Genomic DNA, 16140 nt, shown 5'->3' on the forward strand with positions numbered 1-16140 from the left:
GGAGGGAGAGAGGTTTGAGAGTTCAGACTTGAGACGAGAAAGATGTTGTTTTCTACCTCTCCTGAGGGGAGATACACACTTGTTCCGAGCTTTCTGGAAGGAACTGAGATTGCCCTCAGTTGGGTTTGTTTTCCATGAGGCAAAGGCAAGTTGTTTCAGGACAACTGCCTCACCACAAGCTTCTGTTAGGCAGATTATATCTGGTTTGTCAGTGGCAGCCTGTATGGAAAGATCTGTCAGGTCTTTGTCCTTTCTTGATCTTTCTCCTCCAATGTATTTAACGTCCTTGTGCTATAGACTATAGTTAGTAGTAGTGACTATTTCTTCCCCTTCAGTTTGTCTTCAAAGTGAACATTCATTGTTTATTGTCAGAAGGGGTTGTTTTCCATGTCCAATCAGCTTGTAGAACGCTCGCCAAGTGGCTTGCTTGATTTTAAGCAATCAAGCAAGCACTCCAACGGAGCGGTTGACGAGGAATGGCTGGCTTGGCGAGCGGTAGCAAGCTGATTGGTCATGGAACACACCCCCAGTTTATGGCCGTCAATCCCCCTTATTTCCCCCCAACCTCCAACCCTTTTCCATTGTAATTGTGAAATTGAAAAAAGCAAGAAAAGGAATGGTTGATTATTTTTCGGTAACGAGCGAGGAGTTTGGCCGAAAAGCTGGGACGTCTTCTTTGTTAAAAAAATAAAATATGTTTCTTTCACTCTAACAGAGTGTATTACTGTCAAGTGAATCGAATAAAGTGTTTGTATGTTTGTTTGTTTGTTTGTTGTTTGTTTGTGTTGTGCCCTCTTCTGCACCGTTACGCACAAAATAACAAAGGTTGTAAAGTTCGAAAATAACGATGTATATGTGTATTTATTTTCAGCGAGGCTGGCTTCCCATTCTTCAGCGAATATTAGTGTTTAACAGGAATGACGCGGATTCGCGTCATCGCACAAAAATAATTCTTACTCGCTGTGGAGAAGAAAAAGCGTTAAGAAATTGTAATTTTTTTTAAATCCTGGCGTTTATATTGAGGTCTGTTGCAGTCACGTGTTGCTGCACCACGTGGATTCGGCTTTTCACGCGCGACATGGTAAGTGGTCGGTGTGGCGTGACCGGTGTAAAACGACGTGTTTTTATTAATTATTTGTCGATTGTTGTTGATGTGAAGTGTCCGTTCGATAGCTTAGAGATTTGTGTCTCGCTGAGTCTCCTGAATTTGAATCTCGATCCAACTATAAAACTGTGTGTGTGTGTGTGTGTGTGTGTGTGTGTGTGTGTGTGTGTGTGTGTGTGTGTGTGTGTGTGTGTGTGTGTGTGTGTGTGTGTGTGTGTGTGTTTTTTGGCCGTATAGCAACTTCGCTGCCAGGGTAGCTATCATTTCTTGAAGCGCGACTGTGTCGCTGATGCAGTGCCCCTCTACCAGCTCCCACACTGGAACTGGTACTCATTTATTGGTCATGGTCAGTTTATTGGTCAGTTGGCTGGTTGTGAGTGCTCGCCTTGTACCAAAGGGCGAAAGGTGTTCCAAATATGCAGATTCTTCTCCTTCTCCTCCTCCTCCTCTTTCTCTTCTTCTTTTTCTTCTTCTTTTTCTTCTTCTTTTTCTTTTTTTTTTCTTTTTTTTCTTTTTATTTATTTATTTTCTTCTTTCTTTCTTCAGAGCCATGAGGTTCAATGTACACCACACACTGAAACACTTCGGCTGGAACAGACAAGTACTGGGGATTTCATGTTGATTGACACATTTCTTTTATAAATTTTAACGATTATTCGCAGTCGAGTGTGCTTTTGGCTCGATCGGCAAGGTGTGTCCGGTACACCTGACCAGGTGATCCCCCACCTCTTGCGCAGAGTGGAGGAGGCGCGATCAGGATTCCCTGTACCGATGGCATTGTGTGAAGATGTGTTCCAAATCTTCAGGAACCTTACCCCGCTCGCAGGACCCCATGGCGTGACACCCCATCGGATGTAAATAAGAGTTGAGAGCACAACGTCTGAGACTAAAGGATTCCCTCGTCTCTTCGGGAGACTCGGGAAACGCGACTGAGGATTCAACCATAGGGTGCAACTTGTAGCACCCATCTCCCATTGGTTGTGGTGTCCCACTGAAATTGCTAATTTTTTTGTAAACACGACTCCTAATTACATTAGAAAGTTCTGATGGGCCGACAAGGATTTAGTTTCAAAATCTGAACTGAGTGCACACAAAATCTCACGGGCCTCATCGCCTCCAATACCCACGTGGAGATGAATCTAGCACGGGTCAATGACAGTGCCCTCCAATTAGCCGTGTTAAGGTGAAGCACCTCTGAAGAGTTAATGGCCCCTAGTTCCTGGCATTATGGGGTGTGAAGAATCTCCGGTGACCTGCCTGTCTCTGCTGCCAACGAGAGAGGGGGGGGGGGCTCGGGTAGTAGTAGTAGTAGTAGTATCAGTCCCTCCCAAGGCCCTTGCCTTTTGAACCAACGTGACTCTTTTTAAATTCATTTCACCATCATCCGTGGTCTTTCTTCAAATCATTCCTCTGATGTTGAACATCATCCAGCAAGTTCCTCTCCTAATATCTTGTTTCTCTGAGACCTAATTATCACAGATGACGTTCATGTTAATTCTTACAACATTTCGAACGACAAACTTCACTCACGATTCCGCTTCAAATGATGAGTCTGTGTCTACTCCAACATCAACATGCCTGCTGTACGCCTTGTGGACCCCGAATCTCCAAACTTTATTGTCATCTGGCTTGACGTTTGTCTCCCGACCATCACTATCTTTCTCTGTTTCACTTGCTGCTCTCCCAGTTCTACAAACTTTACAGCTTTCTTTGACTGTTTTAACTCTTGCCATGAGGCCATGACATCCGAACACCCTCAAGCAGAATTTCTGTATCTCGGAGACTTCAAGGTACAGAGCACAGGGAGTGGCTGAAATCTTCCCACATCGATGTTGGGGGAGTTGAAGCTCTTATATTTTCCATTCTTAATGATTTGGAACAAATTATCACCCACCCTTCCCATATCCCAGATCGTCATGACCACACGACCAATACTTTAGATTTGTTCTTCACCTTCAATCCGTTGCATTACAATTACACAATTTCACCTCCAATTGGTTCTTCTGACCACAATCTCGTGAACATCACTTTACTTACCACCACTTCGTCTCATCCGACTGCTCCGACGAAACGCCAGTATTGGCATTTCAATAATACTGACTGGACTGGTTTACGAAACTTCTTGTCCGACTTTCCCTGGAAAGACTACTGCCTCTCCTCGGGCAATGCCTCTATCTCTGCTGAACGTATAGCTGAGGTTATTGTTGCAGGAATGGAGGCTTGTATACCCTTCTCTTTCAAATCTATCTCTCTTACCAATTATTGGTTCAATAATTCCTGCTCTGGGGCCTTTTGTGCAAGGGATGCCACATATCAGACATGGAAAAACTCTTCTTTCTCTGACTCGCATTCAGCTTTCATATCTGCCAGAAATCATTGCAAACGTTATTCGTGAGGCGAAGCATTCCTTTATTCAAAAGAAATGTGACGTCCTCTCATGTTCTTCCACTAATAGATCTTTCTGGTCCTCAGCAAAAGTATCTCCAACAACTTCTGTCACTCTACCTTTCCTTCGCTTTTCCGTTCCGATGATACTATCGCTGTCTCTCTGACCGATAAAGCAACTCTCTTTGGTTCTCTTTTCCCCTCCAACTCCACACTGGATGACTCGAGCATTCCATCTCTCTCTGATGCTCCCCTCACCAATCCTATGTCTCTCCCTGTAATCTTTTTTTTCATGCAGTCAAAAAAATACTCCTCTCTCTCTCTCTCTCTCTCTCTCTCTCTCTCTCTCTCTCTCTCTCTCTCTCTCTCTCTCTCTCTCTCTCTCTCTCTCTCTCTCTCTCTCTCTCTCTCTCTCTCTCTCTCTGGACATAAGCAAGGCCGACGAGCAAGATGGCATCCTTCCCGTGTCTTGAAGGAACATGATTCAGAACTTGCACCCGTGCTTGCTCGTTTGTTTCGTTTTTGTTTAAAAACCCAAACTTTTCCTCTTACCTGGAAACGTGCATTAGTACAGCCTATTTTAAAGAAGGGTGATCGTTCAAACCTTTCTAACTACCGTCCTATTGCTCTGATATCTACTGTTTCCAAAGTCTTTGAATGTCTTCTCAATTCCCATTTTCTCAAGCATCTTGAATCTCACAGTCTTCTATCTGACCACCAACATGGCTTTCGCAAGGCAAGATCTACAGGTGATATCCTCTCTTTCATTATGAATTTCTGGGCCTCTTCTTTGAGAGACTTTGAGGAATCCTTTGTTGTCGACCTTGATATCTCAAAAGCCTTTGACAGAGTTTGGCATCAGGGTTTGATATCCAAGGTTCCCTCTTTCAGCTTTCCTCCTTCACTCTGCTATCTCATATCGAGCTTTCTCTCCGACCGCTCTATCTCCATAATTGTTGATGGTTCAACATCTCCCCGCTTCCCTATCAACAGCGGTGTCCCCCAGGATTCCATTCTGCCTCCAACACTCTTCCTTCTTTTTATCAATGACCTTCTTTCTTCCACAAATAACCAAATGCACTCGTATGCTGATGACTCCACATTACATTCCTCCATGTCTTTCCCATCTTCCCCATCTTTCCTCACTCTATCTACATCTCCTTTCATCACAGCCACCTCTTTAAATTCGGATTTGGACAAGATCTCCCAGTGGGGAAAATGTAATCAAGTTAAGTTTAATACTTCAAAAACTCAATTTCTTCTCAACTCTCCAATCTCCTTTGAAAGCTCTACAATTACACCATGTGATACAATAAACCTACTAGGTATCACTCTAACATCAAATTTATCTTGGAATCCACACATTACTCAAATAGATCAGTCTGCATCGAATAAATTAGGAGTCCTGTTCAGATGTCGAAGATTCTTCTCCTCTGAACAGTTGCTTCAACTATATAAAGGATTGATTCTTCCTTGTATAGAGAACCGCTCTCACATCTGGGGAGGTTCCAGTTCCACATACTCACTGGACTGAATTGAATTCAAAGTTATTCGACTTGTCAACTCTACCAGTGTGACCTCAAATAACACCACATAGTAGGCTTTCTTTCTCTTTTCTACAAATGTTACTCTGGTTTCTGCTCACAAGAACTTGCTGCTTGTGTACCTCCACCATTAGCGAGACCAAGGAATACTGGACAAGCCACTACATCACATGATTACTGTGTGGCCATTTGCAACTCAAAGGTGGACCATTACGGTGTTCGTTTCTTCCCCTCCACTGCCAAACTCTGGAACTCTTTACCTTCTCACGTCTTCCCAAACACTTATGACCTTCTTCTTTTCAAAAAGCAGATTTTTTTTATTTTTTTTACTTCCTCAAAAACTCTTAGACTATTCTCTCTTTCCTTACTTTTCTATCAATGCAGTTTTTATTTAAGGCTTGGCCTCTGAGGACTCTTCAGTCGGTGTCTGAAGCCTTCAACATTAAAAAAAGAAAAAGAACCAGGTCGTACCTACATCCCGACTGTTGGGACTCCAACACCTTCAGACCAGAGTGAATTAAAAAATATAACTGTGCGAAGGGGGTTGAAGTCAATTGTCCATTCGAGAACCAAAACGATGGCAAAGAGTTCAGCCGACAACTCTGAAAGATTATAATCGGAAAGCCTCACTGACGTTATCACCTTGACGTTTGCGATGCAAAAAGCAGCTGCAGTTCTCGCTCATGCAGAGTCTTTAGAGCTGCCTGTGTAGATGTGTAAGGATTGACTCCATTCCGTGTTGATATTTTCCAAGGCTTGTTAACATGTCACAACCAGGTTGTCCCTGTCAGTTTTCCCCATGAATCCAGGTGTATACGAGGGCCTTCTGGAGTCCAGGGGGTTCAAATAGACACACTGTTTGAGGGATTTACAGGTAAAGGACCAAACCCATTTCAATTGCTGCCCTCACGCATGCAAGTCCAAAAGAGAGTCTGCCGAGAGCTTTTTACTCCCAACAGTCTGAGAACAAAGCTTTGCCTGGATGGTTGTCCCCAGACGAAATGCTCTTAGCCCATTACTTCAAATTGGATACTTCCCACTGAAGAGACAAGGGCATCTTACTGGCTTCTACAAGGAGGGCACGAACCAGAGTGCTTTTAAAGGTTCCCAGACACACACAGAGTGCCTTGCATTGGATGGTTTCCAAATTTTTCTGGTTGGTTTTGGACATTACCCAAAAGGCCTGGCTGCCATAGTCAAATTGAGAGCAGATAAGGGCTTTTTATAGGAGAAGGAGGCTTTCCTGATATGCTCCCCCAAGTTGTACTGGAGAGATTACGTAAAAGGATGAGGCCTTTTTCACATTTGGCAGCAAGTAATAAAAAACAAATATATATATATATATATATATATATATATATATATATATATATATATATATATATATATATATATATATATATATATATATATATATATATAATGGGGGTTCCAGGTTAGGCTCCCGTCAAAGATAATCCCAAGAAAGGACACATCCGAGGAAGCTTAAAGGAGTGTTGCAATGACTTGTCAATATGTCCTTGGCTGTCCTTGGCCTTCCTATTACAGGTGAAAATTATGAATTTGGACTTGGATCTAGAAATATTATCTCCCCATTTTTGGACCCACTGCTAGATCCTAAACATCAGCCTGGAGTTTTTTGTCCAAAAAAAATGGGGATTTCTGCTCTCAGTCCACACGGCGATGTCCTCTGCAAAGAGATACTTTATTCTGCTATGGGGCCTGAAGGAGAGGCTGCATCGTGGATCATGATGTTAAATGGAGTGGGGCTTAAACAGTTACCATGAGGAACACATTGGACAGGGCTTGGCCTTCTCTCACTTGGAAGGATCTGTTGGACAGTAAGTCACGGATCCACCAGAAGATTCTGCCCTTGATCCCTTGATGATATATCTTTAACAAAAGGCCTTCTTTCCAGACTGTCATAAGCCTTGTGGATATCGAGGAATACTCCAAATAGTGACTCGTGATTGTTTAAAGCAGTGATCTTCACTATTTTTTTTTAGAATGGGTCACTTTTGCCGATAAGACATCAGTGTGAGAGCCATCACACCACCTGCAAGACTTCAAAATGGCTGCTATTAGGCCCTGCCTCCATGTACTTAAAAAAAAAATTGTGGTTCCTGGGCTGCAAGCAGAATTCTTTGCATATTGCCATCTCCTGATGTCATTACGTTACTTTTGTTCATCACATTGGAACACTCATTTGAACCCATTGAGTCAACTTGATAGCATTTACACACGTCAGGGGCCGCACTTTGGGCCACCAGTGGCTCGCGGGCCGTGTGATGAAGAACGGGGTTAAAGATTTCCTGATGTCGTTTTCCAGTGAGGCGATGTGGTTGATGGAGAAGCGTCCCTTTCTGAACCTGCTCTGGTACTTGTATGACGGGTTGTTCTTTTCCAGGTGGAAGACCAGACATTCATTGCTGATCTTCTTCATAATTTTGCTGATGAGATGAGTGTAATCGGTTGGAAGGAAGATGGGTTTGTGGGATATTTTCTTGGTTTGTGAATGAGAATGACAGTGGAGTGTTTCCAGCCGCAAGGAAGCTTTCCTGAAGACCAAACGTTGTTGAGTTCAAGGAACACTCCCAAGCATCCTGTCATCCATGTGCTTGAACGTAGAGTAGGTTAAGTGGTCAGGACCAGGCGCACTATTCTTGGACTTTGGAATGGCTTGCTTGAGTTCCCAAAGTGTGAAGTCTAGGTTGAATGTACAGCTTGTAGGACTGGCATTGTTGAGGATGGCTTTGTTGGCAAAATGATGCCTATGCACTTTGAACTCTAGTGTTCGCATCTCCACTGATGTTGAATAAGTGTATTCCCAGGGTGGTAGCCTTGTCTCTATTCAGACAGATGGTTTCATTGTTGCAGACACCTTTGCTTCCATACATACGTTTTACCCTGCTCTAGTTGGTTTTAAGAGAGACGTCCGAGTTGATGGATGAACAGAAGGAGTGCCAAGAAGTTGTCTTGACTTATTTGGTTGCTCACTGGGCTTGAGCTCATCTCCTTTTAAACTCAATGGCATCTTGAATCAACAGGGATTTTCGAACTCTTTCAAGAGTGGCCCGCCGAGCCTGGATAGCCTGTTTGCATTTATCATTCCACCAGGGAACTTTGATTTTCTGACCAGGTGAAGTTTTGCAAATGGGGATTGAATCCTGAGCGATGGTGTGTATTTATAGTTTTGACTAAGTTGCTATGAAAGGTGTCAATGTTCTTGTTAGCAAGCTCTTCCCTCATTTCCTCAGAGCAGCACGTAGAAAAGCAGCCCCAGTTGGCCTTGGAAAGGTTCCACGAGGAGGGTCTGTCCAAATGATCTGGGTCCCTCAGGTTAACGATCACCAGAAGATGTTCACTACCCAAACTGTACAAGCCTGGTGTTGGCTTAGCGGTTAGGGTGGTGGCTTGGGATCCTAGGGTCTGAGTTCGAGTCCCGTTGGCCGCCGAATTAACACCAGGGGGTTGACTCAGCCTGCCATCCTTCCGAGGTCAATGAAATGAGCACCAAAGTACTAGTAATAGGGGCACTGCATCAGCGGCATAGCTGCGTCCCTAACCAATGATGCAACCAGTAGCCAAAAGGCTGTACACGAAGGGAACCTGGTCTCCTGCACACATATTTCCAACCTCCTCCTCTGGATCATCTCCACGACCTCGATCCCTTCCCCCCCATTGATCGGTACCCAAACTGTCAGAGTGGACCCACCATTCACATCTCACTACTGCGGATGAGGAGACAAAGGTGAGGTCGAGAGGAGACGACTTCCCAGTGGATGGATTGATTAACTGGGGTCCCATTGCCGTCATTTAAAAGTACCAGGTCAAATTAATTGATGTTGATGCACTCACCATTTATATCGGTAAGTTCAAAGCCCCAAATGAATATTGTGGCTATTGAAGTTGCCACACCAAAGGATCATCCATTCGCACCTGTTTTGGACCTCCTGTGCTGTGCAAAAGATCAGCGGTTGGCAAGGATTGTAGAAATTTACAATTGTGACACTCTCTCTTGTACATGGGATTTTGATTATATTCCATTCCAGTTCAGCATTGCAGTTGATTTCCATGATGGCAACATCAAGCTTGACAAACACCCCACATCCACTTCCGTTTCCGATTGCTCTATCCCTGCATATGAGGGTATAACCAGGGATTGTAATCGGTTGTGACATTTTAATCAGGTTTCTTGTATGCAGATCAAGTATATATCCGGTTTGGTTGTGAAATCTCTCATGTACTTTATAAACTCAGACCCATGAGCGACTTAGCTTTTTGCTTTCCATTGGAAAATTCTCATTAATCTGTGGGGGAGTACATGGACTGTTTAGAATCCAACCCTCTACTTTTATTACCTGATTGGCTGAATATTTCATTGATTTCCTTGGAAGAGATTCCCTCCCAACCCAGGTGTTTTATGGCTGTAGAGGATGTAATATTGATTTTTCTTGCTTCTCCTTTTTTGCTTGGGCTCTGCGGTTTACTACTTCGGTGATAAAACAGATGAACCTCATTTCCACGTCGGTGATTTCACACTCTGTTTGGCATTCTTGGTCTTTCCTCTCAGTCTGAACTACCACCAATTTTATTAATACTGTTACGGTTGTGGAAATTCGCAAACCACCATTCAGGTTCCCCAGAGATCAGTTATTTCAATAAGTGTGTTTCAGGTTAGATTCCCCCCACCGATGTGTGCCGGGCTGTGAATCTTTGAGTTAGCCATTATTCTTTTGCTATCTTTTATTTTAAACAACATCTCCTCAACAACAAACTCTACCACAACGCCATCTCCACAAGCACGCCATCCCCACCACAACGCAACAAACTCTACAGCCACGCCACCTCCACAAACATAACCGGACCAAAACGGACTTTTGCCTTGAAGAAGAATGACCTCCTCTACACCAAAGAACAACACTCCCAGAAAGCCACCTGAAGAAAACAGATTTGACAGTTGGGGTGGGGCCCTCAAAAAGGCATAAGTACATACCAATCTCCCTCCCAAGGACTTTCCCCCGCACGCCAGGAAGGGAGGGGTGAGCGCCCCGGACCCGATAAAAGCCGCATTGGAACGCAGGAGGGGGTGGTTGAGTAGAGTGTCGTCGTGGAGTTGGTGGGAGAGGTCTAGTCGTTGGTGGGTCGAATTCACTGGAGCGGCAGTTCGCTGGAGCAGTAGCCCGTGGGAGAAGCCTTGGAGAGCAGCCAGACGGCAGTGGAGAGTTGGGCGCATCGCAAGGCCCTTGACCCACCAAGCCGCCATTCGAAGCCGCTGCCGCGTTGGCAACGAGCCAGCGAGACGGAGACACCAAGGGTCGCCGACCCGAAGCTCACCGAGTCGCCACAGAGGGGCGAAAAGGTAACCGGCCCGGCCTCTCGGAGCCTTCCAGTCATCCCAGCTCTGAGGAACATTAAAGGCTTACGAGCCCGTTTCTTTTCTTTCTTGGGTTTTTGTGTGGAAGTCTGTGGCATCTTGTCCCGTAAGTAGAATTGGATAAGTGCGTGCTGTAAATGAAATGGCAACCGGCTGTAGGCTTTGCTCGTGTCTCGTACCCATCCTCCCATTCATTGACTGCATGCCTACTGTAAATAAATCCCCCATTGTTTAAACGTTCACCTGCTCGTTTGCGTCTTTTTCCCTGCATTGACTGCCACGGCATATATCGGGAATTAACTGACTATTAAGGCCGATAAAAAGTGATAATCTGGTCCGACGGGATTTGGCAAATTGAAACCGCTCGGCTTCGCACACGGAACGAGCACGCTTAAGCCGCTCGTTTTCGTACAGGTCCCGTCGAGGTATAAACTCGGTATTTCTGTCCGCGCGAATAGTTAGGTATATCGACGATCCGCCGATTGACCCTGTAGTGCGTGGACAGAATAATTGACGAGTTTGTGATGCGTTAAGGCATCCGTGGCTGGATTCCGGGATTGGTCCGGAAAGCCACGACTGGGTTGCGGCTTTCGGTTTAAACGGTCGTCCGAACGCAGCGGAAAACTACAACAATACTTTAACCTCTTCGGATAGTTTCCTTTGGGTTTTCACTTGTTTTGTTGGATCTTGGCAGCTCTTTGAAATTCAAGACATTCTCTGAAAGTTGCACTGTTGTCCCCACCACAGTTAGCACAAGATATTTTATCACTGGTGCAGCTTCTGCATTCATGGTATCCATTACATTCGCTGCAGTGTTGTTTACCCCTGCAGGCTGGAGCAGTATGCCCAAACTTTTGGCGCTTGAAACATCTTAAGGGGGATGGGATGTATTGATGTACAGTGAAGGCTTGATACCCCAGGAACACTTTTGGGGGTAGGACTGGGTTTCTGAAGGTCAAAACAATCAAGGTGGTGTCGACCTTAACCCCATCCAAGACTGTAGTAAGATGGTGGGCATCAACTCTCACACAAGCTAAATGGCTCTTCACGTCAACAATTTCAGTGGAGGAATCTGTCCCATAAATGACTCCTCAGCTGTCCCTCAGAGACCTAGGAATCTGACACGAGACTCGAACACTGCCATTTTAATTGAGTCTCGGGACTCAAGGGTTTGGAGCCTTCGGAGGCCGAAACTATGACCAACAGTTTAGCATTGTGCTCTTCTGGAATAGACAGGGTCTTAACTGCTTTGGATAAGTCTGACTCTCCAGTTAAGTTGTCCATCATTAATTACCTCCTCCCGACACTCAGGAGGATTACATTTGGCCAAATGAGCCGAAGATTGAACGTAATACAGGCAAGATGGGATACAGAATACCGGTAGAATGCCAAACACCCTCGACCCTCAAAACAGTGTCCTGCGTTCTCTGTGTTGAAAAGCAATTCTTCTCATGTGACCTGCCTCTTCTGACTCTGTGCACCTGTGTAATTTTAACATGTGACGTGGGGTGTGGTGATGGGAGGGATATATATATATATATATATATATATATATATATATATATATATATATATATATATATATATATATAATATGTGTGTATTTTGCATTGGCACACTTATAAATGTATTTTTATCTTGTCAAAACGAAGTTTTTGCAAGATATGTTTGTCAGCTTGTGTTTATTTTTTATTTTTTTGTCTAATCACGTATCGATCACTCTGCAGAGCACAGTTATCATTGGAAATTTTTGTAACTTCGTATATCAGAGGCCTATAGAGGTCCCTTTCAGTGCATAAAATTGTCAAGGTCACTTTGTCGCAAATCAGGGGAGTTGACGAAACCCTTATTTTTTGAGTAATTTTGATCGGATCGTCTTCAAACTTCATGGGAATATAGTTCATGGTCTGGCGCTCAGCTGATTAATTTTTGGTGGCGATCGGCCTTGACCTTCATGGTTCGCGCTAGAGGTTGAAAGTTTTTGACCTCAAGGTCAAATTTTGAAATCTTAGATACCATATCGAGTAATACCTCATATGAAAGCGCTTGATAAGTGCTTTCCAGATCTGTCAAAAGTTTGACTTGATGACGTCATGACGAAAAAACGGATTTTTCATGAAAATTTTATTTCCTCAGTTCTCATCAAAATCTCTTGATATTTCATGTACAATGGTCCTGGAGAGATACCATTAACCGTACGAAAATATAAAGGTCAAAGTCACAAAAAGGTCAAGCATCAAGGTCGACGAAACCCTTATTTTTTGAGTAACTTTAATCGAATAAATAAGTCGCTCACGTTCACATTTTGGCAAGATACTGGTCACCCTGGGGGTGACATTGGTTTTTATATTTATTTTTGGCACGTCTGTTCTTCATACCCTTCATTAAGAAATGAAAATTGTGTTGTCTGTTGTATTTATGCTTTGCAGCTTCGGAGACAGGTGCGTTTGCGGAAGGAGTACTTGTATAACAAATCTCAGGAGGATGCAAAGAGGAAGGTGGAAGAAAAAAAAGAACTTGTTAAAAAGGCACTGGATGGTACGTGGATTGTTTCACATCATTCATTGTATGGTTGATGCATAGCTTACAAAAAAGGATAAATAACTTGTACGTTTCATTCTCCATCTCTCCAGAGAACTTGGTAATACCATCTCACCTCCAGAAGGAAGCCTTGGAGTTGCAAAGAGTCATTGAGTTTGATGATGATGGAGGAGAGGGTGAGCTGAATACAATTACAATATAACTCTTGTGTCCTCAGTAATGGAATGTAGAGCAAATTGTCTTTCATGGAAGAAGGCTGTATTTTTCACAAGAGGAGTGGTATTAATTTTTGTGATAGGTGTATCCAGCCACATGGATGATGAGTACCGCTGGGCGGGAGTTGAGGACCCTCGTGTGATGATAACTACGTCTCGTGATCCCAGTTCACGCTTGAAGCAGTTTGCAAAGGTATAAAGGGAAAGGAGGCAAGCATCAGGACAAGGAACCTCATGTTTAATCCTTGTCTGTCTCTTCCATGCTAACTTACCTTTGAGGGGATCGTGTAATGCCTTCCATCAGGTCTTTACACTGATTGTTATCCCCCATGATTTTGGAAAAAAAAAATGGGGGGGATGTTGTAATTGGCTCTGTCTGTCTCCATCACACTATCTCCTCAACAGTTGTGCAAATATTCACCAAACTTGGTAGTTATGATCACCCCATGGCACGAAAGTGTAAGAGCAGTATCATTTTGGCCTGCCCCCCACCCCCCGGGCTCTGGGACAGGGTCAAAAGGTCAAATGCCAAAAAATTCAATCGTGGGCATATTTTTAAACATTTAGAATGAAACTTTGAATATGCAATTAACATTGGGGAATGAATGCAATGTGTAATGATGTTTTGGAATTTTCCTCCGGTTCATGCCCCAGAGGTTGGGGAATTGGGGGCACAGGGGTCAAAACAGAAAAAAAAAATTAACTCAAAATTTGATATTGGCTCATTTCTGGTGGAACTTTGTGCCATCTTTTAACTTTTGCTTTAGGTAGGAAGTGTGGGGATTTGCATTGGTGCACCATTGACTTCACACTCGTTTGTCTGTTCTCAGTTCAACAGCGTGGTGCAGAAGTAGCACACTTACCTTTGAGCTATCTAGTCTTTGTTCAAATTTCAACCTGACTTTAAACTGTGATTAGTGTTTCACAGGTTGGGCATTCCATCACAAAGTACCCCCTCCTTCAAATGGATGTTAAGCTCGGTGTCCTGTTTGCTAGCATTCGTTGATGGACGCAAAATATCCCAAAGTGTTTTTCGCAAAGAATAGGCAAACTACCCTTCACAAATCCCAAATTCCTGCTTTATTTAGGAGAACGCCAGGCTTAGCCAGCCAGTTTGTAAAAGACTGAGTCAAAGATTTTTCTTAGCTGACCCCTTAGAAAGGTGAGAATAATTGTGGCCAATGGAGATGTTGTAGTAGTTGTGTTTTTGCATTGCGATCCTTTTTCACCACACAATGTTCTGTCTACGTAACTCACTCTGGCATCTTTACCCCTCTCCTCCTGGCATTTGTGAATAGGAAATGAAGCTGGTGATTCCAAATTCGCAACGTATGAACCGAGGAAAACATGAGCTACCAGCTCTTGTCCAGGCCTGCCGTGCTAACAACGTGTCCGACTTCATTTTATTGCATGAACATCGGGGAGTTCCTGGTGAGATCTTGTACTTGTTTAAATCTGTTGCAGCACTCTTAAATGCATGGACATAAATCATATGTTCGTATATCCACTCGTCTGCTGTTATCGAAGAAAATTCATTCACAGGTTCTTTTAACAATTTATTTTAACATAGGTGAATCATTTACATGGATCCATGGAGAGAGAAAATACACAGTAACAGTGCCAAGATCTCTCTCGTTATGTGCCTTAGCTCGGTCACTTGTACACACCCAATCAAAATGATGCAATGAGACGATTTGAGTAAAACTGCTTATGGAGGATAAACTCGGCAAAATTAAAAGCACAAATATCTTTCTCAAGATTCACTGATGAAATACACAGCTCTTCGTGACTCGATAACGGTCACTTAAGCACTTCTACCAAGCCAGTAACAGAAAAAGTTGTGAATAATTTCCTTTACATGTTCTCACATTACAATCAGCTGTTTCAATGAGCAATTAAACTTCTACTGATTTTAATTCAGAGTAAAATATTTGTAAGCACATCAATGTAATATAGAATGAATATATTTTTTTTTCCTGGAATTATTTTGATTTCAACATGTTTCATAGGCCTAGTCAATTAATTTAATCTCCAGCATTATTTAATGGGCATCATTTATTTTAACTGCTTACAATTTAATGTTTTTTTTTTTTTTTATTTTTTTTTATTTTTTTTTTTTTCCTAACTGAAAGGTCCAAACATGTATTAAATGGAAAATCACTTCTACATTTCCCTCTTTTGTCCTTAAAAAGGACAATACACAATTAAAACTTGGTCCATCACTTCTCTTCAATCTATCTTACCTGTGTTCGGAACATGGGTCATCCTCTCAGGCAATTTTTTTTCTTTTTTAGTTTGTGAGGTCCCAAGGTTGGTTTTAATTAGACCACTCGGGGTGTGGTTCCTTTTCCTTTTCCTCCTTTTCCAATGGTTCCAAACTTGCTTCTCCCTGGGTAAGCCTCTTTTCTTGGCCATCCAAGCAGCACTTTCTTGAATCTCCATAGTAGGTATTAGCCATCCGGACAGATCTCATCCCTTTTGAGGTGGACCCTTGTTCATGGTGACAGGAAGCTATTTCCAATGTTTCAGATTGGTCCTCATCAGATTTCAAGCAATTTTGAATGTCTGATTTTAACCAACGTTGGTTTAAACAAGTTAAAAAAAAATATATAAAAAAATATATTTTCAATCAACTTTGAATGCAAGTTACATGGAGAATCGAAGTGGTATAAATGCAGGTTATTAAATTTCAACCTCCAATCACATCAGCTTGGTCACGTATGGCTATCATCATCATGCAAGTCGTCCATTTCAATTTGGCAAAACCCCTTTCAAGGTCTCCTCCATTGTCTCCAAGGCCATTTCAATTTCTACAGGCTCTGTAACTACCAAATGGGTCACACCTTTCATCATACATTTTGTTCATAATATTAACAAGCATTTCACAATCGCAATAACAGCAACGATTAATATTAATCCAATGAAAATATATTATCGTATCTTTGCTCCTCATCTTCCGAACATTCCTTTATG

General features: G+C 42.9%; 1 protein-coding gene across 1 annotated transcript in view; it reads left to right on the forward strand.

Annotated features, from left to right (window-relative positions):
- Positions 1 to 1005: 1005 nt before the first annotated feature.
- Positions 1006 to 16140, forward strand: part of IMP4 (IMP U3 small nucleolar ribonucleoprotein 4) — a 33722-nt gene continuing 18587 nt past the window's right edge. The window contains exons 1-5 of the mRNA XM_085898138.1: positions 1006 to 1081; positions 12841 to 12949; positions 13045 to 13128; positions 13251 to 13360; positions 14466 to 14598. Of these exons, the coding sequence (XP_085754264.1) occupies positions 1079 to 1081; positions 12841 to 12949; positions 13045 to 13128; positions 13251 to 13360; positions 14466 to 14598 (439 nt within the window). The 5' untranslated portion in view covers positions 1006 to 1078. The remainder of the gene's footprint in view (positions 1082 to 12840; positions 12950 to 13044; positions 13129 to 13250; positions 13361 to 14465; positions 14599 to 16140) is intronic.

This window comes from Eptatretus burgeri, chromosome 10 (genome assembly GCF_056783735.1).
Source record: "Eptatretus burgeri isolate ZD-2024b chromosome 10, Ebu_testis_v1, whole genome shotgun sequence".
In the NCBI taxonomy this organism is placed as follows: domain Eukaryota; kingdom Metazoa; phylum Chordata; class Myxini; order Myxiniformes; family Myxinidae; genus Eptatretus; species Eptatretus burgeri.